This window comes from Psittacula echo (genome assembly GCF_963264785.1).
Source record: "Psittacula echo genome assembly, chromosome: 10".
NCBI classification, from domain to species: Eukaryota; Metazoa; Chordata; class Aves; order Psittaciformes; family Psittacidae; genus Psittacula; species Psittacula echo.
This window is the reverse complement of record NC_137741.1, coordinates 21780543-21805413: the sequence shown is the minus strand read 5'-3', so window position 1 is coordinate 21805413 and position 24871 is coordinate 21780543. Positions and strand designations below refer to the sequence as shown.

The window sequence follows — 24871 nt, the reverse complement described above, 5'->3', positions numbered from 1 at the left end:
GGCGAGGTGCTCCAGCGGGCCCAGCGCATCAAAGGCACCGAGCGCTCCCCCGGGAGGCCGGGGGGGGGTGCGTGTGAAGCTGCTCCCGGTGCCGGGGGGGGTACCCCGGTACCGTGTTTCGGGGCACATTGAGGCGCTTCACGGCCGCTTTGCGGTCCCGAACCGGGCCCCCCCCTCCCCGGTACCGCGGCGGTAACGGCCGGGCCGCGGGAGGAGCCCCCGGTTCCGCTCCCGGTGACCGGGGCGGGGGGCGGGGGGGGGGGGGCACCGGGAGGGGCGTGGCTTGGCGGAGGGCGCGGCCTCTTGGTGGGCGTGGCGATGGGGCGTGGCCGCCCTCGCTACAGTGTTTCAGACACAAGCTGGTTATTGTGACGTCGCCACCACTGGCTCCCAATCAGCGCCCTCTTTCCGCCGCCCCACGTGGGCCCGATGCATCGCTATTGGCTGGAAGCGCAGGGGCCGCCCGGGTTTTGTTCGTCCCCCCCCCCCCCTCCTTTCCCTCCCCGTTTCGCCCGGGCGCTCTGGCGGCGGCGGCGCGGCCGGACCGCGTGCTCCGGGACCGGGACCCGCGGACCCCTCCTCGCCATCGCCCTCCTGCACCCGGAGCCCCGGCGGCGGCACCATGGGCCGTGGACTTAGGGCTGGACGGACCTGAACGGCCACCCCCGGCGCGGGGGGGGGGAGCCGCGGCGGAGGCACCGCTCGCACTTCGCATGCCCGCGGCGCCCGGGAAGTCGGATGTGTACGGCCTTCTCCCCCCTCTCCTCTCTCCTCCATGGCCGTCGTGCTCCGGCGTTAGTTCCTGGCTTTGCTTCCCCCCCCCCCCCCCCCAGCAGGAGCCTCCTCCCCCCCTCCCCGGGCCCTTTTTTATTGATTTTCAGTGGTTTTAGGGTTATTTTTCTTCCCTCCGGTGCGAGGCCGCGGCCCGGGGGGGTCCCGGCCCTTCGGTCCCTGGTCCCGGCGGTGGCCGGGCCGAGCTCCGCGGGCGCGCAGCGCCTCCCCGGCGGCGCGGTGCTTTGCGCGGGGGGGGGGGGGGTAACGACGAGACGGACGGACCCGCTTCCCCCCCCCTTCCCTTCCCTTCCTTTCCCTTCTCCTCCGCCCCCCGCACGGACTTTCCTCTCTTCTCTTTGTTCCAGTTCTCGGCCTCTCCGGGAGCGCTCCGTGGCCGGCGGGCACCAGCACCGGGAGCACCGGCAGCAGCAGCAGCACCGCACGTAGCGAGGCTCGGCGCGGCGGGCTCCAGTGACCGCGCCCCAGCCCGGCCATGTACCCCCAGGGCCGGCACCCGGTGAGTCCCGTTCCCCCCCCCCCTTACCCCGGAGCCCTCCCTTTCCCCCGCTCCCGTTCATCCCCCGGTGCTGAGCGCTCCCCCCCGCCGCTCCCCGCAGGCTCCGCACCAGCCGGGCCAACCGGGCTTCAAATTTACCGTGGCCGAGTCCTGCGACCGGATCAAGGACGAGTTCCAGTTCTTGCAGGCCCAGTATCACAGGTAAAGCCCCCCCCCCAAACCCTTCCAAGACCCCCCCCCAGCCGCTGGGTCTCACCCCTCTTTCTCCCCCCCCCCCACTAGCCTGAAAGTGGAGTATGATAAGCTGGCGAACGAGAAGACCGAAATGCAGCGCCATTACGTTATGGTAAGAGACTTTAATCAGATTTCGGATCAGGCTGGAAATGTCATTAGCTGCCAGCCCAGACGGGCGCTGGGGAACGGGGAAAGGGGGGGGGGGGGGGGGCACCCCGTAACCGCCCATAACCATCGGGGGCATCCCCCCACCGCCATCGGGACCGGCACCGGGACAGCGGAGACCCGGGAAGCGCCAGCACAAGTTTCCTGTTAACCCCCGTTGTGCCGGTGTCTGGAGCCTGGGGGGGGGGTGGGAGCAGCGGCCTCGGGCCCGAGGGGGTTATGGGGGGGGGTCCTGTCTACCCCCTCTTTGCTGCATCACCTCCTTTGCAGCCTCTTTCTCTTTGCTGCACCCCTCTTGCAGCCCTGGAGCACCCGGGATGGGGGGGCTTAGGGCACCCCAGGCCCCCCCCCGGGGGAAATTGTCCCTTTTTTGTAGCCATAAACCCCTCTTTTGCCCCAATTTAGAGCTTGTGGGGCCTAAAGGTGGGAGCCAGCCCTCCTCTGCCCTCGTATTGGGGTCTTGGGGTGCTCCCCTGCAGCAGTGCTGGGCCCGGGGGGGGAGCAGACCCCCCCTTTTCTCTGGTGAGAAGCCGGGGTTCAGGCCAGGACGGGCTGTACCTGTTCTACGGGGCGCCTGCACCCAGCCCTGCGCCTCTTTGTGTTCCTGGAGTAGCTTAGGAGGAGAAAACAGGAGTCGAAAGGAGTGTCCTCCTGTGCAAGGCAGCCAGTCACCCCTAAACACGCCTTACTACAAGGTGTAATTGCCTTGGCTACCCAGGCTTTCAGCGCAGTTGTGACTGGGATGCTTTCTGGTAATGGCCTTATGCAAATCCCTTCTGGTAAATGAATTCCAGTTCTTCCTGACTCTCATATTTTATTTATTGTGTCTTTTTTTTTATCCCCCCAGTACTATGAGATGTCCTATGGGTTGAATATTGAGATGCACAAACAGGTGAGTGATCCAAAGGGGGGAATCGGGATGGATGGAGGCATGGATTGAGGGATTGATTGAGCCCTTGTTGCCCTTTTCTTAACCTAAATCAGGCCTTGATGGCACTAAATGGGGAATTAGTGTGGAATTCGGGGCTGTGGGATCTCACACCCAGCAGGTTCACTGCGAGCTGCAGGCTCCTGGCAGCCTGGGGGGGGGGTTCTTTGCCAGTATTCGGGAAGAGCAGAGGTTTTGAGCAGCGTGTTTATGAGGAGAGGTGGAGAGAGCCTTGCCTTGAGGTCGGTACCTGGAATAGCGTGTTCCCAGTGCTCGGGAATACTGTGATCCGTGTCTTCCTCGGTGTGTGGTGTTGGTGTAACGCGGCTGTTTCTAAGGTCGTACCTCTGCTACTCGCTCTGCCATAGCGTGAGACTTAGAAGGGAATTATCTGCGGGGATGGTGATACGGAACGGTGTGTTGCTCAATGGCACGGATTTGTCTTTGCATCTGGAAAATGAAGCAATGCTCCGTGCTGCTCGGGGTGGTTTTTTCAGCCTCCTCTAACATGTAACTTGCCTGAAGGGAAAAAATAGAGGAGGCCAGAGCAGAATGTGGTGTGCTCCCTTGATAAGATTATAGTTAAAGAGCCTAAAGGCTGGGCACATGATGGTAAAACTTAAAGGAATAAAGTTATTATTGAGATTAGGCCTGATTATTTGTGCTGCTGCTGCTTACTGGTTTTAGAAGGAGTTCTAATTAAGACCTTAAGGCAGATAGAAGTTGACATCAACTTTGCCGTTCGCAAATGAGCCCCATCCAGCTCCAGTGTGGTTTTGCTTTGGAGCAGCATCTTCCTTCCAAGTCAGAAGGTGTCGGGAGGCAGCTGATGAAATTCCAAGCAGCATCTCTGGGAATTGGCCTCTTCTCCTCTTTCCCTTCAGCTCCTTGGGATGTAGTCACAGGGTAACGAAAATAATTACTGCTTAGTCTTCAGGTTTTTAGGAGTATCGTGTTCCCTGCAGATAATCCTCACTGCTTTCTCTTCCTTCCTCCTGCCTGGATGAAGGTGTCCTTGGGGGGCTGCACGGGCACCGGGATCCTATCCCAGCCTGGGAAAACCTCGGGCGCCGTTTGCCTTGGTGCTCAGCAGTGCTCCTGAACGCAGGATTTTGGCCTCTGTCCCTGTTTTGCACAGAGGGACATGGACCCTGTGGGAATGCTGAGGGACTGGAGGTACCGGCTGGCTCTCAGGAGAGGGAATGCCTCTTATGGACCGCCTGGTTGAGCAGCAAACGCTGGGAGATGCTGGAATAATGCAGCAAGATACTGAGCTGCTGCTTTTCCTCTTGGTGGAAGCTTTGGAAGCCCTGGATGCTTCCTGAGATGTGCCTGGTGGCAACCCCAAACCAGTGAGGGTCGGGGCTGGGCTGTGAGAGCCCAGCAGAGATTCTGGCTTCATTGGTGCGAGGTGGAGCCATCCACATCCACCCTGTCTTGTGGTGAGGCCACGTAGTGCCAAGGGTCCGTGGCTGGTTTCGGAGGGCAATGAGGAGCCTTGGGATGCCCGGGGGCAGTTTTCCATGGGGCTGGTGTGGGCAGAGCCCGCCCGCCCTGACCTGGGTTTTGCATGGTGGCGGTTCCCACGCCGCGGCCGATAAATCCCTGCCGGATGATTCCAGCCTGTGCCGAGCATCCCTGCGTGGTTCCCGGTGACATATGCTGCGTGCCGAGCGCTGGGCTGAGGGGGGAAGTTTGGGGAGGTGAAGCTGTCTCGTTAGTGAGTTGACAGCAGCGTGCATGGTGCTGGAGGAAAACAAAGCAGCCCGAGCTGCTCCCAGCGTGCTTCCAGGCGGAAATGGGGCCAGAGGGATGGAGAAGGGGATGCTGGGGTGGGTTCATCCCCCCGCCTCCCTGAAAACAGCATCCCCAGAGCGTGGTCCTGCCTGGTTGAGGGTGGCTAGTCCTGAACAAACAAGTTTATCCGCTGACCTGTTTAGTGGTTGACTTGTGTTTATCTGCACACAATCGAGTCGACTCAAGTGCCTGAATTATTCATGCGGTGTCCTGCCCTCCAGACTTGACTGCTTGTGATTACATCTGCTCGAGACAAACAGTGATGGATACTTCATCTTTAAGCAAAAGGGGATTGTCTGTCTGTGGGCTTATATAACAGATTATCTCTTCTACGCTGAATATTAAGTGCGTGCATATGTGGCCGCGTGTGGTTTCTTCTTCTTTCCTTTCTTCTTGTTTTGTTTCTTGTTAAGGGAAAAATGTAGCTTCATAAACAACTCCATATGAAAGGAAATATTTAGGAAGTGACTCCCCGCTTTGTTGCATGGAACGCGGTGAAGTCGCTCCTCAAAGCAGCCTTCCTGCCGAAGGGACCGTGCTGAGCCCTCCGCCTGCTCCGGAGTTTTCCCTTGAAGCCTGAGCAAACCCCCCTTTTTCCCTGACGTTTAATTGATTTTTGCAAAAGGAACTTTCATCCCTGCATTGTTTTTGCCCAGTTCTCTGTGCATAATCACTGAATGCAAGCGGAGTAACGATTCCAAGGGGAAAAAGTGATTCAGTGTGGGGAAGTGGGACACATCCCGCTCCTTGGTGCTGTTGGGTTTTTATGGCTGAGAACCCTCCACATGAGCACTTTGTGTTTCAAGCACTTAATGCTTGGAACAAACCTAAAACCCTCCTGACACTTCCAGGGAAACAGAGACCTGCTTTCTTATTTTCCAGAATATTCCAAGAACACAATATCCTTTCTCTCAGTCTCATTAGCGAGGAGTGCCAGGTAATAATTTGCTAACTACTTGAGAAGCCAAGTAATTTGTTCGTGTGATGCTACAGGTCTCCTAAGGTAGCAGGCAAGAGCTGTCAGCCCGCTTAAGCCCTCCCTCCCCATGGCTTTGTGGGAGCCCTGAGTGGCTTTTGGGGCTCCTGGGTGGGTTTTGGGGGGTCCCAAGTGAGCTCTGCCCCCCCCCCCAGGAGCTGGTGCTAATTCTGTAATGAGGGGTTGGGGCCCTCCCCTCCACCCCCCTCCCTGCATTTAATTCTCATCAGTGAAGCTCTCCACTTTGCTAATAACGATAGCAGCCACAAATAGCTTTCAACATGCCATTGACAGCCTGGTTGGAGAGAGCACTTGAAATAGTGGTAGACAGCTGAAAGTACCCATAATTGTGCGCCGGAGTGAGAACCACACTGCTCAAGGGCCTTATTTTCATGTGCTTAAAGAGACAATATCCTGGTTTCAACAAATGCTTCTGGTGCTTCACCGGGGGTGTGATTTACTCCTTGCCTTCCTCCGCCTGCCCCGGCCACCCTCTGCCGGGGCTGGGGGAGACCTGGGGTGGCTGAAGGAGGCTTGTGGTGGTCCCGAGCCATCACCGGGGTGTGTGTGTGAGGGACCTGTGGTTCTGGAGCCAAGGGGAAAGCTGGGGGCTTGTGGTGGGTGCTTCTGCTTGGGAGTCTCGCAGGGGATGATGCTGGTGCTGCATCCGTGCATCCCATGGGCCATCGGTAGCCCCGTTGCTCTGGGGGTTCCGGCTTGCAGTGGGAATCTTTATGGTGTGGTTTTCCAGAGGAGGAAGGGTGGAATGAGTGATGCCGCATGTTCAGGCCCTCGTCTCCAGCCTTCATCCCACTGTTTAAAACCAGTAAGCAAGGGCAGGCTGGAGTTCGGTCTGGTGTGGCCCAAAATCTTTGCTGAGGCTGCATCAGAGGTGGCCTGGCCCAGTGCTCTGGGGTGATTGGATTGAAAGCCACATGGGTTTGTGGAGGATGCGTGTTGGGTGCACGGGCTTTGTGCAGGGCGCAGCGAGCATCTCTGCTGCAGCCACCACACCGGGGTGCAGCTCCCCTTTGCCCCTCACCCTGGTTCAGGGCCTCGGGTGATCTGTAGGCTGCTCCTTTCAGCCCCACTCTGCATATCCCGTGAGTGACGGCCCGCAGGGTTATTTTTAAGCTTCCTTCTGCCTTGTCCAGGTGTAGGGATGAGGGGCCGGGAGCCGGGGCTGCGGGCAGAGCCAGCCTGCAGCTATTTATCACCATGCCACAGCCCCTGTCCTGCTGTCGCCTCCTGCCCTCAAGTGCTTTGGGTGCTGGTCGTAGCTCTGGCCATTTTAAGAGCGGGTGACAGCGCTTGCAGCCTGAGGCCGTGCAGCCTGGCTCTGATTTATAACCACTGCAGATGCTTGCTCTGATTTCCCCGCTCCAAAACTCTGCCTCAGAAGTGTTTCTTGCCCAGCAGCGAGTCAGATCCCTACCGGGGGGGGGATTAGTCGGGATTTCAGCTTCTCCTGACTCCTGGCCCTTTTTAACAAGTGATGGGGAGCTGCTGTCAGCATCCTGCATCCAGCTCTGGGGCAGCAACACAAGAGGGACATGGAGCTGCTGTGAGGGCTGGAGCAGCTCTGCTCTGGAGCCAGGCTGAGAGAGCTGGGCTGGGGCAGCCTGGAGAAGAGAAGGCTCCTGAAGGGGAGACCTGAGAGCAGCTCCAGTGCCTAAAGGGGCTGCAGGAAACCTGGAGAGGGGCTTGGGACAAGGGCCTGTAGGGACAGGCCAAGGGGAATGGCTTGAACCTGCCAGAGGGGAGACTGAGCTGAGCTCTTAGGCAGAAGCTCTTCCCTGTGAGGGTGCTGAGGCGCTGGCGCAGGGTGCCCAGAGAAGCTGTGGCTGCCCCATCCCTGGCAGTGTTCAAGGCCAGGTTGGACACAGGGGCTTGGAGCAAGCTGCTCCAGTGGAAGGGGTCCCTGCCCGTGGCGGGGGTTGGAGCTGGAGGAGCTTTAAGGTCCCTTCCAACCCAAACCATTCCTGCTGCTTGGGTTGAGCATCCCAGGAGGTTCCCATGGGGGTGCCCTGTGCAGCCCCCCAGTCTTTCACCCACGGCTCATTTGCAGCCCCCGTCTCGTCTCGGTGATGGTCCAGTGAAGATGCAGGGCGCAGGAGGGGATGCAGGGATGCAGAGGCTGGGATTGCCATGGCAACCCGCAGCCGGGAACAGAGGTTTTTCTTGGCAGGAGCAGCTCGGGGGGGCTCGGGGGGCTGCACTGCTCCCGGCGAGGTGATGAATGAGCCCTGTCACGGGGAAGGTGCTGGGCATGAAGCCCTCCCCTGTTCCTGGCGCTCTGGAGGATCCCCTTTCGCTCCCGATTAAACTTTTAATGGGGACAACTGGAGTTTAATTTGCTGGGGAATGGGAAAAGTTAAAGTGAACAAATATTTAAAGATGATTGAATGTCCTGTTAACAGGAAACCTCGTGGTTGTAAACACAATATTTTGGACATCCAATATCTTCTTGCTCGCTGAATCCCACGTGGGGAAGTCTCTCTTTTTGCAGAGCGCAGAGTTTCTCTTCAAATCTCTATTGGAAGCCTGGGCAGAAGTGGATGTAAATGTGGATTTAAACGTCGCTGAGGCTCTCTGGATGTGCTGGTGCTCGCGGGTGCTGGAGGAGAACTCGGCACCCTCCCTCCCTCGGCCTGTTTGGATGCTGCTGTGTGTTCCTTTGCACCTAAACCGCCTTTGATGCGTGGCCGCGGGGACTGCTCGTGCTGTTTGCACCTCAAATGAGGATTGAATTTGTTCTAGAACTTGGGGGCTGGCAAGAAGGAGCTCGGAGGAGCGGCAGCGGTGCCGGAGGAGCAGTGCGCCGGGCGCTTGTCGCATCCAGAATCCAATAGGCTTCAGCTGGAGGGATAAATATTTAATGGCGCTGCAGTCTGTGTATAATCTGATCGATGCCTCGGTGCCAAAAAGGCCTTTCAAGAGGTTTACCTATCACTGAGCAACGCCTGGTGTGAGCCCTGGGTGCTTATCGGTGCTGCTGGTGCTGCTCTGAAGTGGAGCGGCTTTGCCAGGGTGGTTGGTGGCGTGCACGGTGCCAAACACGCTCCTGCGCCGTGTGCCTGGGCCTGGTTCCTGTGGCTTTTATCTTCCAGCCCCGTTCTGTTGGTGCCGGAGCCCTTCCTGCGGGCAGGGAGCATCCTGGTGCTCGGGTCCCTGCTAATCCCAGTGGCTGCAGCACTGGGGCAGCTGTAGCCAAAGAACCTGAGTCCCAACCACGGCCACTTCCAGATGCCTGCTCCTCGCTGCGGTGCCTTCCCCTGCCCTCTGCAAGGGCTAAGAAAAGCATCAGGTGTAACCCAATCACCGGGTGCCTGCGGAAAAGATGATGGCCAGAAATATCCCTGTTCCCTTGGAGCCGCCACCGGTGATCCCCGTGCGGGGGTGCTGTGGGTCCGTGGGGATCCCTCGCAGCAGGTCCCTGGGCACTGGTGTCCATGGGGTGAGTCTAAGCTGGGGGAGATGAGGGCATCTCCTTGCTTATGGCCACCATAGGGCACATTGGTTGTGCTTGTTAGGTTGGTGTTGTAGTAAGGTTCATGCGCTCCAGCCATTGCCTAGCTCCTCAAAGCCAGGGTTGAGGCTCTGCTGGTTCTTTTCCCTCCAAACTATGATATTTGGGTGTTTTTCCTTACGGTGTTTGAGAGCCCCTCTCTGTGCCAGCACCTCACAGGGGCTGGCGTTAAACACCGGGGCTGCTGTGGGGCACATCCTGGGGACCCCATGGGGCCGAGCAGTGGGGCTGGGGGCAGGCGGAGCCTCGGGATGCTGGATGCTGTGGTTCGGGGGGTGGCTGCCGGCTGGCTGGGGAGGCAGCTCTGCGGCGGGGAAGCTGGAGCAGGACCCGGTTAATCACTTGTGTGCCTGATAACGGCCTGCTCGGGGCTGTCGGAAGGAATTTCAGGGTGTTTGATTCCGCGCCAGGGCTCGGCTCCGGCCATTGTTGCGGCGCTGGATCCGCGCGCCTGCTCCGGCCCTGTTTGACTTGGACCGGGCGCTGTTTTCACAGCTGCCGCGGCCGGAGCAGCCGCCGTTAACTCTTGGGATTCAGGCGGCTCCGTGAGGAAGGTCCATAGGGCACATGGGGTGGGATGGCAGCTCCAGCACCCGCCCTGGGGTGATCGCCCCAGGGAAGCGCTATTCCCAGTTCATGGAGATGTTGGAAGAGCCGCGGTTGGGCAGCGTGGGTTTGTGGTGGAGCCGATGGGTGTCAATGGTCATGGGTTGAGTTTCCTGAGCGTGATGTAAGGATGGAGAGAGGAACCTGAAGGGCTTTGGTTTGGGGTGGGGAGAGCTCTGGGCAGAGCCAGCACCCACCGCCCTCGCTGTTGGCTGAGCACCAGTTCCCCGGTGCTGTGTGCTTGCTGAGGCTGCTTCTGAAGGCACTCGGTGTCCACGATGAGTGCTGGGAGTGGATGGTGAGGAGTTGTCCCTGTGTGATCCCGGCGGGATGTGAGGGATTGATTTTGTGATCCAACCCTTTGGAAAGCAGCGGCTGCTCTATGGGTGCGGAGCTGTGTTAGGGCCTGGCTCCGTTTCCTGGGGGCCAGGGAAGTTGAGGCTGGTGCGACACTGCTGGGGGTGCCCTGTGGCACTCGGTCCAGCGATGGCAAAGGGATCAAAGCCTCCCATGATGGGAAGGGGGTCAAAGCATCCCGGGAGCGGGGCCGTGTCCCTGCGCTGGTGGCCGCAGAGGATGCACGAAGGCAGTTTCATTGCCTCTTTTGGGAGCTGCCGCTTCCTCTTGTGTGGCCGGAAGGGGACGGGGACGCACGTGAAGGGCTGAGAGGGGACGCAGGGGCTGGTGCTGGGAAGCCTCGTGCAGGCTGCGGGAGCCCCCTCGGTGCTGACTCCTGCTGTTTCTTCTTCCTCTTTCTCTTTCCAGACAGAAATTGCTAAAAGACTGAACACGATTTTAGCCCAGATCATGCCTTTTCTGTCACAAGAGGTAAGGACGCTTCCACAGCCCCGGTGGGGATGCCGCCGATGATGATGGGGGGGGTTCCCCAGCAAGGCAGTGCTTGGGGGGGGTCCTATAAGGAGGCACAGACCCGCTCCCAAACCCAGATTGTGGGGATGCTCCATGAGAAATGGGGCTCACATCCTGCATGTGTGTTGCAAACCCTTGGGGTAGGGTGAGCTGGACCCTAAGAGGAGCTTTGTTCTGGCAGTCTGAGCCTGTGGGGCACAAAAGGCTGCAAGGGGCTGCTCTGGCATCCTGGGATCCATGGGGCTGCTGCTCGTGAGCAGAACATAGACCCTATAGAAAATACAGACCGAGAACAGGGGTGACCATCTCTGGGGGGTTGCACCTTGGGTCGGTGCCCCCACACCCTGCTCTTGACCCGGCTGTGCACCTCTGTCCCCACAGCACCAACAGCAAGTCGCACAGGCTGTTGAGCGTGCCAAGCAAGTGACAATGACGGAGTTGAATGCTATCATCGGGGTACGTGGACTTCCCAATCTGCCTCTCACCGTGTGTATACCCCTTTTATTCCTATCATTTACCATAAGCAGAGGCAATCCTGCGCTCAGGCGGGGTTAAAGGGCAGCTCACTGCATCCCCCTATCCCACTGCATCCCCCCAAACACCAAAACTCCCCCAGTTTGGCATCAAGGGAGATGGGGGATCCCCTCCCTGAGTGCTAATGCAGCCCTGGGAGCCTCCACCAGCCAGATTCCATGAGGCTGGGGAGCGGAGCCCTCCCGGACCCCCTGAGCCCAGGCATGTCTCTGTGTGGGCTGTTGATGTGCAATGTGCTGTAAACTTGATGGAGTTGTTGTTGTTCCATGCACTGATTTACCCTCTCCCGTCTTACCGGGCTCTTTCTCACAGATTTTGGGTGGGTTTTTTCCCTTTAAAACTTAACCATTTTTGTTGTCTCCCTCATTGATGTGGTGGTCTCAGTCCTGCAGTGAACCTGCTCCCTGGAGCTGCTTCACCCTGGGCCATGGGTGATCCCAGCCAGCATCCTGGGGAGGGCTCTTGCCTTTAGGTGCTTGTTTTCCAGGAACCACTGATTTTTCATTTCCTTTCCTTGCCCTTCTCTCTTAAGCCACAGGATCCTGTGATTCTCTGCACTTATTGCTTTTATATAAGATTTGTCTGGTTTTATGGGTAGCACCGGGTGCAGAATCCTGCTCCGGGCTCCTGCAGCCCTTGGGGCTGAGGACAGCTTTGGCTTTCCGTCCTGGTGGGGCTTTGGGGAAGCGGTGTGGGTATGGGAGCACATCCCATCGTGTCTGTGCATGGGGGCAAGCAGCACTGTGCTGCTGCCTGCGTCTTCCCCCAGCCAGCGAGGGGATGCTCAGCTTGATGGGCTGTAAGTCACAGCCAGGAGCCCAGGCAGCTACAGCAGATATTGGAATTCAATTAAGGTGAATGAGCAGGGCCCGTGACCCCCATTTCCAAGGTAATTGCTTCCTTGGATCGGAGCAGGTGTCGTCCCCGTCATTAAGCACCCAGCCATTTAATGGCTCTGCCTGATGAACTTCCCGCAGGCAGGAGTTATGGGGAGAGCCGGGGCGGCACGGGCAGGGGGGCAGATGGGATTCCTCCCCTTGGTGCACGCAGCAGGTTGTTGTGTCCCATGGGAAGGCAGCGCTGGAGCAGGGGGGATGTGGCTCTGCTGTGTCCCCTCCATGCCCTACAGCAAGGAGCTGTGGCTGCCCCATCCCTGGCAATGCTCAAGGCCAGGTTGGACACAGGGGCTTGGAGCAAGCTGCTCCAGTGGAAGGGGTCCCTGCCCGTGGCAGGGGTTGGAGCTGGAGGAGCTTTGAGGTCCCTTCCAACCAAGACCATTCCATGGTTCTATTTATAACCCACACCACCTCTTGGTGCAGGTGCTGCAAAGGGAATCGACACCAAATCACTCAAACCTCTCTTTTTTTGCCCCTTTTGAGGTCAAGAACTGTTAATTTTATGCATCTAGGCCATTGTCTCAGAGTTCCTCTGCTTCAGGCTCCTGTGAAATTGAGCCCTTGATTTGCTTATAGCTCTGGAAATGATTAGACTACTTTACTAAATTTAACGCAAGTGCTGAACTTAAGTGGTGAACCATTAAATCGGTTAACAAAGGCATGAAGCATGATGTACATAATCCAATTAAAACCACTCTACGTGCGAGATATTCCTCCCCAGCCTTCCTCGTCGATTGTAACCTCTTCATATCTTCACCATATCTGGCTGGCACCTGCTGAGGGACCCCAGGAGGAAAGCATCCCTGTGACTGTCTATCTCCATCTCCCTCCTCCTGCCTGGCCCAGGCTGGGATGGAATCATGGAATGGTTTGGGTTGGAAGGGACCTGAAAGCTCATCCAGTTCCAATCCCCTGCCATGGACAGGGACACCTTCCACTGGAGCAGGTCACCCAGGGCTGGCTTTGCAGCACCAGGCTGATGTCCTGGGCTCTGCAGGGGTTTCAGCCTGGTTTGGGGTCCGGCCAGTGGAGGAGAGCCCCTGTGCAGCATCCTCAGTGGGTCTCAATCCATGGGCACACTGGGGAGGTGTCGGGATGGTCCCTGGCCTGGGAATGCTGCCCCAGTCCTTGCATGTGCTGCACTGTGTGTGTGTGACCTCGTTGAGCAGGACCCTGATCCTGCTCAGAGGTGATACCCTGCTTGGTCCCTGCCATTGGCCAAGCCGTGGGGCACCCATCCCTTCTGCAGGAAGGTTTTTGGGTGATGAAGTTTTCCTCTCCCAGGGCAGGGAATAAGGGGCAGGGGAGGGAAGGGTGGGTTTTCCAGCAGAGAAGATGCCGAGCAAGCAGCGTCAGTGAGGAGCATCACTGCCTCCCTCTGCGCCTTGGAGTCCCAGATGGGTTTTATCCCCCTCCGTGGAGTCTCCAGGATGTGATTCCCAAGGGATGTGCATCGACCTCTCCTGGGCTGACGTACAGATACAGAGTGACGCTGCTGGGATGGAATCGTTGCTACCCCATGGAGCTATGTGCAGCCCAGCCCCAACGCTGGTTGGAGGGATGAGGCTTCAAACCAGAGCTGCCCGGCGAGGAGACTTCCCACATGGATTCTGCTCACGGTTCCTGCCTGCCGAAGGGGAGATAAACACCTTTAAACGTTGTTTTGGGCCACGATGGGATGTTGTGTCTTGTGTCTTCATTTCCATGCCCCGTGCTGGAGCGGGGCTGCTGCCGTCGGCTCAGACCCCGCAGCTCATCGACCCCTTGGATGTATTTGCTGGCAGCTTAAAAACAAGGAAGCAACCGGTTGTTTCCTGCTGCGCTGGAGGGTGAGGCTCAGGGTGAGGATGCTTCCTGCTTCCCTGCTCGTGGTGGAGCTGCGTTGTCTCCTGGGTCACTGCCTTGGCATGGCCCCATCCGCATCACTGGGCTGGAGTGTTGCTGCCTGCGCCCGTGAGACCATTCCCCTCTCCTGGGCTCCTGCTGCTGCAGGGGATGGTTGTCCCGGGCTGGAAATCTGGAGGAGCGTTTTGCGTTGCAGATGTTTCTGCTCACTGTGGGAGCTGCAGATTGCTGTGGATAAAGCATGGGATCTCGGTGTATTCCAGCCCTGTGAGAGTGGGCACCGCTGGAAAGCTTGCAGGAGAGGAGTGTACAGTGCTGGAAACCCATCAGGAGCTGTTCCCAGGGTGATGCTCTGATGTAGCAGCCAGCCCTGCCCCGTGCTTAAATGGGTGGAAACCACAGGAAACTGGGACTGTAAAGAGCCTCATTGATTTCAGCAGGAGCTGAGGCTTGGTTCTTCTCGCTTTGGTGTTGGAGGGATTGATCTTGGCACGTGTGCATGGTGAGGAACCAAGGGCACCAACCTCCCCTACCCAGCCAGCCAGGTCTCCTCGCCTGCTGCCTTGCATGCGCTGCTCTGAGGACACCTCCTCCGATGGAGATCCTGAGGATGCTTCCCCTCCTCTGCCCTGTGGATGGAGGAGTCCAACACAAGCCAAAGTGGTGCTTTTTGAGGAGGAAATGATTTATGCTTTTCCTATGACAGTGCTACAGAGGCCTAATTGCCTTCTCCATTTGGCTTCTGCCCCAGCTGAGACCTCTGCGCTGCCCAGAAGGACCTGTGCTTGGAGATAATGCATCTCCTCTGCCTGGAGCTGCAGCAGGGCTGGGCCTGGCTTGTGTCCTGCAGCAGAGCTGCTTGCTGCACCGTGGGCATCTGGGGGGCTGCTGGTGTGTTGGGGGGCTCCAGCCTTGCTTGAGGGCAGCAGGGAAGCTTTTTAAGTGCACCTTCCGTAGAAAATGGGATTAATTCCTCGGGTTAAACCCACTCTTGGTGCTTTCCCACTGTGTTTTATGGGCCGTGTTGCAGTGATTTGTGCTGTGTGACAGGCTGTGTTGGGGTCACCCCTGATTTGGGGCACCCAGGTGAATCCCTTTGCAGCACTGGGGAAGAGGTGCTGGAAGTGTCCTTGGTGAAAGTGTTGGGAATGGAGGGCCCTGCATGTCTGGGAGGTATTTGGTATATTCCTGCTGCTGTGCTTTGGGCTGAGCCGTGCTATGATGGTGGGGCTACAGCCCTGTGCTGCCTGGCTGTGGGGCTGGACCAAGCCCCTTCAAACCTCCCAGGTTTTATAGGATCATGGACTGGTTTGGGTTAGAAGGGACCTTAAAGCTCATCCAGTTCCACAGGCAGGGACCAGGTTGCTACAAGCCCTGTCCAATTTGGCCTTGAATTCCAAGCACTTTCCTGCTTTCCTTCCATCCGTGGCCCTTGGTTTGCCCCAGGCAGGGATGTGGGTCCATGGTGTGTCCTCTCACCATCCCGTGGGATCCTCCTCTGTGCGCAGCCTGGCTGGCTAGAGAGCTCCTTGCTCTGGTGGCCACTTCCACTGTGTTTGGTGGCACCAGGGAGGGGGAAGTCCTGATCATGGTGGCTGTTGGTGCAGGCAGGAGGGTTGGAAACATGAGCACCAGCTCTGGGATGCTCCTGTCTGGATTGGTGGTGGAGGAGCTGCAGGGATGGTGGCCTGGGGCTCTGTAAGTGATGCTAACGAGGACAGGATGAGGACAGGACATTGACTGATAGCACCTCACATCTCAGCTTGTTTTCTTCATGTGTGTTTGAACCAGGAGCACAGGGGATGTGTTGGGTTTGGTTTCCTCTCCCCAGAGCTGTAGTTCAGGTTTCTTCCAGCTACGACTGAGCAGGCAGTTCCCATGGCTGGATGTGTGTGTGCTGGGATACCTGGGGCTCCTGGCTCCCTGATGGCTGTCACCATCCTGGTTGGGCTGAGGGGTGGGAAGAGGGTGCAGCCATTGTTCAGCCCTGTGCCTGGAGCAGCAGGGTGCAGGATGGGGCCAGTTTTCTTCTCGCCATCGAGCACTTGACGTTTCCCTCTCTGATCTGGTCTGGGAGCTGGCACTGCAGCCACAGCCACTTTATGCATCCTGGGTGTGGGGTTCTTTCCACTTGTATCTACTGAACAGCGAAACGAGCCTTGTCTGCAGTGATGGTGTGAATTACCTTGCGTTAGCCATGACCCCACGGTCTGGCCCAGGCACTGGTGCCGTCCAGCAGTGTCATCGGTGTCTGTGGCAGGGATCACCCCGGGGCCATGCACGGGGCACCCCCCATCCCTCCTGCTAACAGGGCTTTTCCTTCCAGGCACCAAGCGGGGGCAGCTCCCGGGGCATCACCGGGATGCCCCTTCCCGTGGCTCAGTGCCCCACTCCCGCTGCCCCCTCCCCGGCTCACTGGTGCTTTCATTGCAGCAGCAGCAGCTCCAGGCCCAGCACCTCTCCCACGCCGCCCATGGGCCCCCGGTCCAGCTCCCGCCGCATCCCTCGGGGCTCCAACCGCCGGGAATCCCGCCGGTGACCGGCAGCAGCTCGGGGCTGCTGGCTCTCGGTGCCCTGGGCAGCCAGGCTCACCTCGCCGTCAAGGACGAGAAGAACCACCATGACCTGGACCACAGAGGTGAATGAGGGGAAGCAGGGGGTGGGTTCTGCTCTTAGGGATGCAGCTTTCCCCAGGTGATGCTCAGAGTCCTTAAATCGGCCTCAGTGCCAAGGGAGGTGCTGCTGCTGTTGTGGGGTCATGGAATCAGGGAATGGTTTGGGTTGGAAGGGACCTTAAAACTCAGCCAGTTCCAGCTTTCCTCACTTGCGCCTAAGTCAGCACACGGGCTTGAGCCCTCGCAAGCTTTGAGGGAGTCTTGCTGCAAATCCTGCATCCCCATTCAGCCATGCCTTAATGGCAAAGCAGCCTTCCTCCTCCTCTCCATCACTGTCAGAGAGCTTTGATGGTCGGGAAATCATCTAGCAGTATAATCGGTATTATTAATATAAAATAATCTAGCAATATTCACTAGCTGACTTGCTGTTTTTCCGTTGTTATTAGTGATGAGACAGTCTTTTAGAATAGAAAATGGTGCATGAGTTCAGTTGCAAACCAGCAGTGTTGAAGGTGCTCTTCCAAAATCCCTCTGCCCATTGACTCACAAAGACCTAAGATCCTTCCCCTTAATATACCTTAATATACCCCTTTTCGGGGCAGTTATCCAATGCCTCCTGAAGCTGTTGGGCTCTTTGCTGGTAGATTTGGGGTGCTTTTCCTCCCCATGAAAGCCAGTGAGCAGAAAACTATTGGTAGCAATGATCCAATTCCATTCATTTTCCCTGGGAAAATGCGGCTGTTTGTGGACAGAGGAATGGCTGAACCCCAAATAAATCACATCAACAAAAAGGAAGGGGCAGGGGATGGGAATTCGGAAGCAAAGCCGAAGAGAGCCCAGATAGGAGTTGAGTTAAGGCAGGAGACTGCAACCGGGAGCCTTGGGGTTGTTTTTCTGTTCTAAGACTTATTCTAACTCGCTTTATTTCTCTGCCTTCTCTTTATTTGGGCTGCGACCTCACCTCTGACACCGGCTTCTTCTCAAAGAGCGAGACTCAAGTGCAGTAAGTCCCATTTCCCCCTGGTTTTCCTCACTTCCTCGTGGTTGCGTGCTCTTGTTTTGTCTATGGCTTTCAAAGGCTCGTGGCTGTGAGCTCAGCGATGCCTTTTGCCCTGCGCCTCTTTAATTCAGTAGAGCTAAAATGGCAAGAAACCCCCTTAGCCCGAGTGGAATCAGTGCTGGGCTGTTGGCTGCGCCGGGGCGAGCGGAGCTGCCTCCTCCAGCCGGGTGATGAGATTTGGTTTAAATCTTTTTGATTGCCACAGAGCTTGGAGCTTGGGTTTCAGTTGCCTAAACCCTGTGAATGAGCGCAGTCAAGTCTGGGCGGCTACAAAATCCTTGGGCGATTAGGAAAGCTATTTTATTCCTGATCACTCTTCTATTATCTTGGGTCATCTAATCTGGTGGGATGGGTTTGGCTATTAGGCTGTGTTAAGTAGGACTCGGAAGGTCAAGCAGTTAACTAACCAGCTCAATAACCGTGGTGGAGGGCAGCGGCACCTCCAGCACCGCTGTGATTTAGTGGTGTCCCTCGTGGCCTGGTGCTCGTGGTGCCAGTTGGGTTATTTGGTGCTTGTTTTGGCTGGGGGCAGGCTCTGAGCTGGATGGAGAGGGTGGTGGGTCTGGTTCTGGGTGGTGGGGAGCTGCTCTCCCCATGGAGGGGCTGAACCCAGGCCACACAATGCTCCTGTCTCGGGGAAAAGCCGGCAGGACAAAGCCCGGCTGAGCTGCGGCTTTGCAGTGATTTCCTGCCATCCCCGAGCCCACAAATGGGCCTTTTGAGAGCTGGGGGCGGATGGGAAGAAAAGTGCTGTTTAAGGGGGGAGAGGGGAATTGGGCATCATTAACCTGCTCCTTCAGCGGGAAGGGGGCCGTCGGGGATGGGAAGGTTCCCGATCCATAAAGTAAACGGCGGGGTATTCCCGGCGGAGGTTTAATGCGCACGATAATCAGAGTTAGTCATTCATATTTTCCTAGCCTTGCCTGTGCAATAAAAAATATTTAGCTGCTTGGCAGCAGGCCAGGGCGGGCTGAATGGATCGATGCCTCTAAATGCTTGACATGATTCTCTGGTAGCTGCGAGGGTTTTCAGCATGACTGCCTGAGAAGAAAGACCTCGGTGTTATCCAAAGCTGCTTATTGGGTACCGAGGAGAAACATGAACTGCTTTAGTTCTTCCTTTCAGCCGGGGAAGAAAGGCAGGCAGAGGAGCTTAAGGGACGTTTCTGCTTAGCAGGGGTGGCAGGCGCTGCTGCGAGACGTGGGGTGATGGTGGTGTGTCTGGCGGCTGGGACGCGGGGCTGGGTGCTCGCCAGGTGGTTTGGTGCTGCCATGTTTGATCCCAGCGGGCCAGGGGCTTTCCTTGGAATGACGGCACATCCTGGGCTTTGTCACTTGAAGTGAGCACAGGAAACCTCCCTCTCCTCGTCCCCCCCCCGCCCGGGGTGCTGGGCTCTGCTGCTCCTGGGATGTGGATTTTTCCTGACTGGGATGCCCTTTGCTCCTCTGGTGAATGCCAGGGATGAGGCTCCCCAGCTCTGCTCGTGCTGGAGGAAGCACACACAGGCTTCTGTGGGTGCCAGGGCTGGGGCGAAGCTCTGGTGCTCCCAAGGCGGGGAAGAGGATGATGGAGATGGGGCTGGTTTAGGGGAGTGCAGCTTTCCCCCTCTGTGCATTCATCAGTGGATCCCAGGAGCTGCTGCAATTGCAGGCAGCTTCCTGCCTTTTAAACAGCAGCAGGCTCCTCCCTTTCTTTCATAGAATCATGGAATGGTTTGTGTTGGAAACGACCTTAAAGCTCACCCAGCTCCAGCCCCTGCCCTGGGCAGGGACACGTTCCACTAGAGCAGCTTGCTCCAAGCCCTTGTGTCCTTTTCCTGCTCTGCTTTTGCAGTAAATAGGCTCAGGAGCAGCCTTGCTGGAGCAGAGCAGCTGCATGAGCTCAAAGGGGTGCTGTTTGGTGGTGACCACCCTCCAGCCCAGGCTGGACCCTGTCCCCTGCTCCCTGGCATGGTGGCTGGGGCAGGGCTGGCTGAGAACTCTTTGTGGCGCGTTCTGAGCTGCTCCTTTTGAGGTCCCGTTCCTGTTTCCACCTCAAAAGCTGGCTCTGTCCCTGCAGAATAACTCCGTTTCACCCTCGGAGAGCCTGAGAGCCAGCGAGAAGCATCGGAGCTCCACCGACTACAGCATCGACTCCAAGAAGCGGAAAGCAGAGGAGAAGGACAGCATGAGCCGATATGTGAGTGGCAGGAATGGGCTGGAGCACCTGGGGACCCGGTGGCACGAGGCATGTGTGCAGGCAGAGCTTTGGGTTGGATAAAGCGGGTTTTGGGTATCATTTTCCTCATGGGGTGTGTGTGTGACCTGTGTTGTGCTGCTGGGGGGGGTTCAGCGGCTCTCTGCAGGGCGTGACTCACGTTGTGTTTCAGGACAGCGATGGTGACAAGAGCGATGACCTGGTGGTGGATGTCTCCAATGAGGTGAGCCGTGGGGGCATTGGGGTCTGCTCCTCTCCCCGCTGCACAGTGGGGGTCTGGGGATGATGCCTTAGGGACCCCCCCAGCACCAGCCCAGTTCCTGGCTGATGAAGGAGCCAGAGGGAGCCTGTTCTGCTGCTGAGGGTGCCAATGCTTCCTCTTATCTCACAGGACCCTGCCACCCCCCGGGTCAGCCCAGCCCATTCCCCCCCGGAGAACGGCATAGACAAAGCCCGCGGGCTGAAGAAGGGGGATGCACCGAACAGCCCGGCCTCGGTGGCCTCCTCCAGCAGCACTCCCTCCTCCAAGACTAAGGACCTGGGCCACGTACGTCCTTCGCTCTGCCTGGGGGCCGGGCTGCGGGTACCGGTGCCTGCGCCTCATCCCTGCTGTTTCTCATCCTTTCTCCATCCAGAATGACAAATCATCGACGCCCGGGCTCAAGTCCAACACTCCGACGCCGAGGAATGATGCTCCGACCCCGGGGACGAGCAGCACCCCGGGGCTGCGGCCGATGCCTGGCAAACCGACCGGCATGGACCCTCTGGGTGGGTACCAGACCCCTGTGCCACCCCTCTGCTGTTGACCTCAGCACAGCTTCGCCCATGTGCTCTGCTGGGTGCACAGCAGCTTTGGTGGGGGTGTTCAGGCTTCTCTGGGACCTAATCCAGGTGCCAGCAGCTCAAGTGGTCCTTATGGGAGAGGTTGGGTGAGGAGGGAGATCCAGTTGTTGCATTATCTTCTCTGGGGTGTTCGGGTTTGGGTGCTGGTGGACTCCAGGGTTATCAAGGACCTAACTGAGGTCAGGATGGGGTGCAAACAGCTCATGTGGTCCCTGTGCCAGAGGGGGGTGAGGAGGGAGGTCCAGCTCCCTCTGTGGGGTGAGCAGGGCTAGATGCTGGTGTGCTCCATGCCCTGACCTTGTCCCCATCCCTCCGCAGCCTCGGCCCTGCGGACACCCATCTCCATCGCGGGCTCCTACGCGGCTCCCTTCGCCATGATGGGGCACCACGAGATGAACGGGTCGCTCACCAGCCCCGGCGCCTACGCGGGGCTCCACAACATCCCCCCGCAGATGAGCGCCGCGGCCGCCGCCGCTGCTGCCTATGGCCGGTCGCCAATGGTGAGCTTTGGAGCCGTACGTAGCACTTTTAGCTCCTTTTCTGGCTTGTGGGGGGTGCGGGGAGGGTCTGGAAGGGGTTTTGGGGGGGGTCTCCCCTGTGTCACCTGGGAAACGGGGGCTCCTCACTGCCTGCATCCTGAATTTGGCCAAAGGGTGCTGGGTTTGGAGTGCCTGTGCCACTGCATTGGGGTTTATCCTTCCCCCCATGCCTGCAAAGTACCCGCTAAACAGTCCCTTCCCATTGCTCGTGCTGAACGCTCAATGGTGTGTTTTAAGGCAAAACAAGAAGAAAAATGCTGCCATTAATGCAGAGATTGGGGGGCTTGGGAACTGCAGGGGAGGGTGAGCGTGTCCCATGCTGGTCCTTGCAGACCCCAAACCTTTGGTTCTCTGGGCAATCTGTGCCAGTGCCTCAGCACCCTCAGAATCCCCAATGCTTCCCCTTTATGCTATTTATGGCATATATCCCCTCATCCCCTTTATGGGGAAAATAGCAAACAAGGGAAAAGGAGAGGAGCCACTGAGTGTCCCCCCACCAGCCTGGGCTTGCAGGGGGAAACTGTTCGGGTACCCAGCTCGTGTGCGGCCTCACCCACATCTGTGTGCCCTTGGCAGGTTGGCTTTGACCCACACCCGCCCATGAGAGCCCCGGGGCTGCCCTCGAGCCTGGCGTCCATCCCTGGAGGGAAGCCGTAAGCAACTCTTGGTCTTCTTATGCACTGGGAGGGGATGAGTGCGCCTGGGAGGGAGAGGAGCAGGGGGGGATTCACTGGTTAAGCCTCCAGCAAGGCAGGACCTGGCAGCTGGGTTTGCAGCAAGCAGACAGGGGGGCGCTGACCCTCCCCGTTCGCTCTCCCCATCAGAGCCTACTCCTTCCATGTGAGCGCGGATGGGCAGATGCAGCCCGTGCCCTTTCCCCACGACGCGCTGGCGGGTCCCGGCATCCCGCGGCACGCGCGGCAGATCAACACGCTGAGCCACGGCGAGGTGGTGTGTGCCGTCACCATCAGCAACCCCACCAGGCACGTCTACACCGGCGGCAAGGGCTGCGTGAAGATCTGGGACATCAGCCAGCCGGGCAGCAAGAGCCCCATCTCCCAGCTGGACTGCTTGGTAAGGGCATGGAGCATCCCTCCTGAGCCAGCATCCCACGGCGGGTTGCTTGTGGTACCCAAGCGCATCCTCCCTGCTTTCCCATCCCTAAGGTGGTGAATCGTTCTCTGCCCCCCTCCTAATGTCTCATCCCTCTCCAGAACAGAGATAACTACATCCGATCCTGCAAGCTGCTCCCCGATGGCCGCACGCTGATCGTGGGAGGGGAGGCCAGCACCCTCACCATCTGGGACCTGGCATCACCCACACCGCGCATCAAGGCCGAGCTCACCTCCTCTGCCCCTGCCTGCTATGCCCTGGCCATCAGCCCCGATGCCAAAGTCTGCTTCTCCTGCTGCAGTGACGGCAACATCGCCGTCTGGGACCTGCACAACCAGACACTCGTCAGGTGAGCACGAGGGATGTGAGCACCAGCAGCTCCTCTGCTCCATCATCGGGGTCTCCTGGCCATGGTTCAGTGTGAGGACCTGGGGCATGGTAACAAGAAAGCTGTTATCAGAGTGTCAGAGCCATGGAATGGTTTGGGTTAAAGGGACCTTAAAGCTCATCCAGTTCCAACCCCTGCCGTGGGCAGGGACCCCTTCCACTAGAGCAGCTTGCTCCAAGCCCCTGTGTCCAACCTGGCCTTGAGCATTGCCAGGGATGGGGCAGCCACAGCTTCTCTGGGCACCCTGTGCCGGGGCCGGTGTTCCCCTTGACGACCTGCATTGTTCTGTTGTTTGAAGGCAATTCCAAGGCCACACGGACGGTGCCAGCTGCATAGATATCTCCCATGATGGTACGAAGCTGTGGACGGGGGGTCTGGACAACACGGTGCGCTCCTGGGACCTGCGGGAAGGGCGGCAGCTCCAGCAGCACGACTTCACCTCCCAGGTACACACAGGGTGTCCTTGCTCTGGGAGCAGGGAATGTCCTGGTCTCATTGTGCAGCTCCTCATGGAGACCGCACGGATGGGTTTATCCCTCCATGGAAGCCAGGGCGGCTGCATGGCTGTGGGGAGGGGGCTTTTCCAGCTGGGAAAATGGTCTTCCCAGGCCACTGTTAGTACATGGTTGTCCCCGCTGCTTGAGGTGTAACCCAAGAGTGTTCATAAGAGCTGGCTCTTGTTTCAGCTCCTCTATCATCACTTTCTCATCCACAGCAAGACTGCTGCCATTGGAAAGCAGTGCTTGCCTAGGGATGCCTGTAGGCATTACAGGCTGGCTCTGGGTGCCCTGCCCAGGCCCCTGCCTCTTCCTGCAGACCCTTGCACAGCTCTTTTCCGGAGGGGCTTGTGCCAGTGTGGTTGGCATCTCTTCCTGATGGGAACTGCTGGGACACCGAAGGGGTACAGGCAGAGCTCATGGGTAGAACCCCCCTGATCCCCCCTCTGTCCCCCCACAGATCTTCTCCCTGGGGTACTGCCCGACAGGCGAGTGGCTGGCGGTGGGCATGGAGAGCAGCAATGTGGAGGTGCTGCACCACACGAAACCCGACAAGTACCAACTGCACCTCCACGAGAGCTGCGTCCTCTCCCTCAAGTTCGCCTACTGCGGTAAGAGGCTCCGGCCATGACCTGGCTTTAGTGGTCCTTTGGTGACCGCAATGGGATGGGGCGATGCATGGCATGGTGATGGGGGGGCTGAACATGGAGGTGTCCAGCAGGACCCATCCCACAGATGGAGATTGTCCCCATTAAATGATCCCAGCTGTGGCTAGATTACCACATCACATCATGGAATCATGGAGTGGTTTGGGTTTAAGGGTTGTTAAAGCTCACCCAGCTCCAACCCCTGCCACGGGCAGGGACCCCTTCCACTGGAGCAGCTTGCTCCAAGCCCCTGTGTCCAACCTGGCCTTGAACACTGCTGGGGATGGGGCAGCCACAGCTTCCCTGGGCACCCTGTGCCAGCGCCTCAGCACCTTCATAGTAAAGAATTTCTTCCTCATATCTCATCTAAATCCAGCCTCTTTCTCTTCCTTGCACATTCCATGTGTAACTGCTGGAGTGTTGGAGCACAGAGAGGGGCTGAAGAAAAAAAAACCCTCCAGGTTTTCCAGTTTTCCCCAAAATCTCCAGTTTCTGGGATTAAACATCCAGAAGCTTCTGGGGGCAGGGGGAGATCAGGCTGGGGCCAGATTTCATCTGCTGACACGGTGTTTCCCATGCACAGGTAAATGGTTTGTGAGTACTGGAAAAGACAACCTGCTCAACGCCTGGAGGACGCCCTACGGAGCGAGCATCTTCCAGGTAGGAGGCTGCTTCCAGGGCAGGGCATCGACGTGGGCTGTCAGCATCACTTTGGGGCTTATCAGCCTTGGGGAGGAGGCAAATCCCTTTGAGGCGGCCAGTTTGGTACCCAGCGCGTGGGATGCAGTGATACCGCCAGCACGGATGCTGCTGGGTGATGCTGTGTTGTCCAGGAACCCAGACTGATGGGTTTTCTTCCTTTCTTCCCGCCTCCTTTTCCCAGTCCAAGGAATCCTCGTCCGTGCTGAGTTGTGACATTTCAGCGGATGACAAGTACATCGTCACGGGCTCTGGTGACAAGAAGGCCACAGTCTACGAGGTCATCTACTAAGGGTGGATTTCCCAGCAGGGCTGGCAGCTCCCGGCACCGGCGGGGGCAGGACTCAGCGGCCGGCGGGGGGCTCGGGGGGCGCTGCCATGGGGCAGCCCCACGCTCCGGCCCGGCTCTGCCGCGGCGGCCCCGGCGTTCAACACACCCGGATTTATTTGGAGGTCTGCGACTATGGCACACATTGAAGCCCGGAAACGGATTTCTTTTTGGTTTGGTTTGAGGGTTTTGGGGTTTATTTGGATTCTATTTTTTGGTTCTCTGGTTCTCTCCGTCTGCGCTTTGGTGGCACTATAAAGGACTCGTTTTTTTTA

At 58.1% G+C, this 24871-nt stretch overlaps 1 protein-coding gene across 5 annotated transcripts; it reads left to right on the top strand.

The window, feature by feature from the left end:
• The first annotated feature begins 354 nt into the window (after positions 1-354).
• On the top strand, positions 355-24871 carry TLE3 (TLE family member 3, transcriptional corepressor). 5 transcript variants are annotated; one of them, XM_080626167.1, is made up of 21 exons: positions 355-742; positions 1140-1291; positions 1392-1492; positions 1574-1637; positions 2538-2582; positions 10292-10354; positions 10778-10852; positions 16108-16309; positions 17273-17289; positions 19405-19524; positions 19715-19765; positions 19934-20089; positions 20178-20310; positions 20704-20885; positions 21501-21577; positions 21749-21998; positions 22139-22386; positions 22724-22871; positions 23383-23533; positions 24153-24229; positions 24453-24871. In XM_080626167.1, the coding sequence occupies exons 2-21, from the start codon at positions 1268-1270 to the stop codon at positions 24558-24560; spliced, it is 2292 nt and encodes a 763-aa protein (XP_080482293.1). In that variant the 5' UTR covers positions 355-742; positions 1140-1267; the 3' UTR covers positions 24561-24871. The 5 variants fall into 5 exon arrangements, with proteins under 5 accessions (XP_080482293.1, XP_080482290.1, XP_080482289.1 ...); XM_080626164.1 differs by having other exon boundaries at positions 10778-10882; positions 16105-16309; XM_080626163.1 differs by having other exon boundaries at positions 10778-10882; positions 16105-16309; positions 20704-20900.

Coding starts and splice junctions, on each gene's coding strand:
- TLE3 (XM_080626163.1), top strand. CDS start 1,268: ATGTACCCCCAGGGCCGGCACCCG. Junction 1,493..1,573: donor TTGCAGGCCCAGTATCACAG/GTAAAGCCCCCC, acceptor CCCCCCCACTAG/CCTGAAAGTGGAGTATGATA. Junction 22,872..23,382: donor AGCACGACTTCACCTCCCAG/GTACACACAGGG, acceptor GTCCCCCCACAG/ATCTTCTCCCTGGGGTACTG.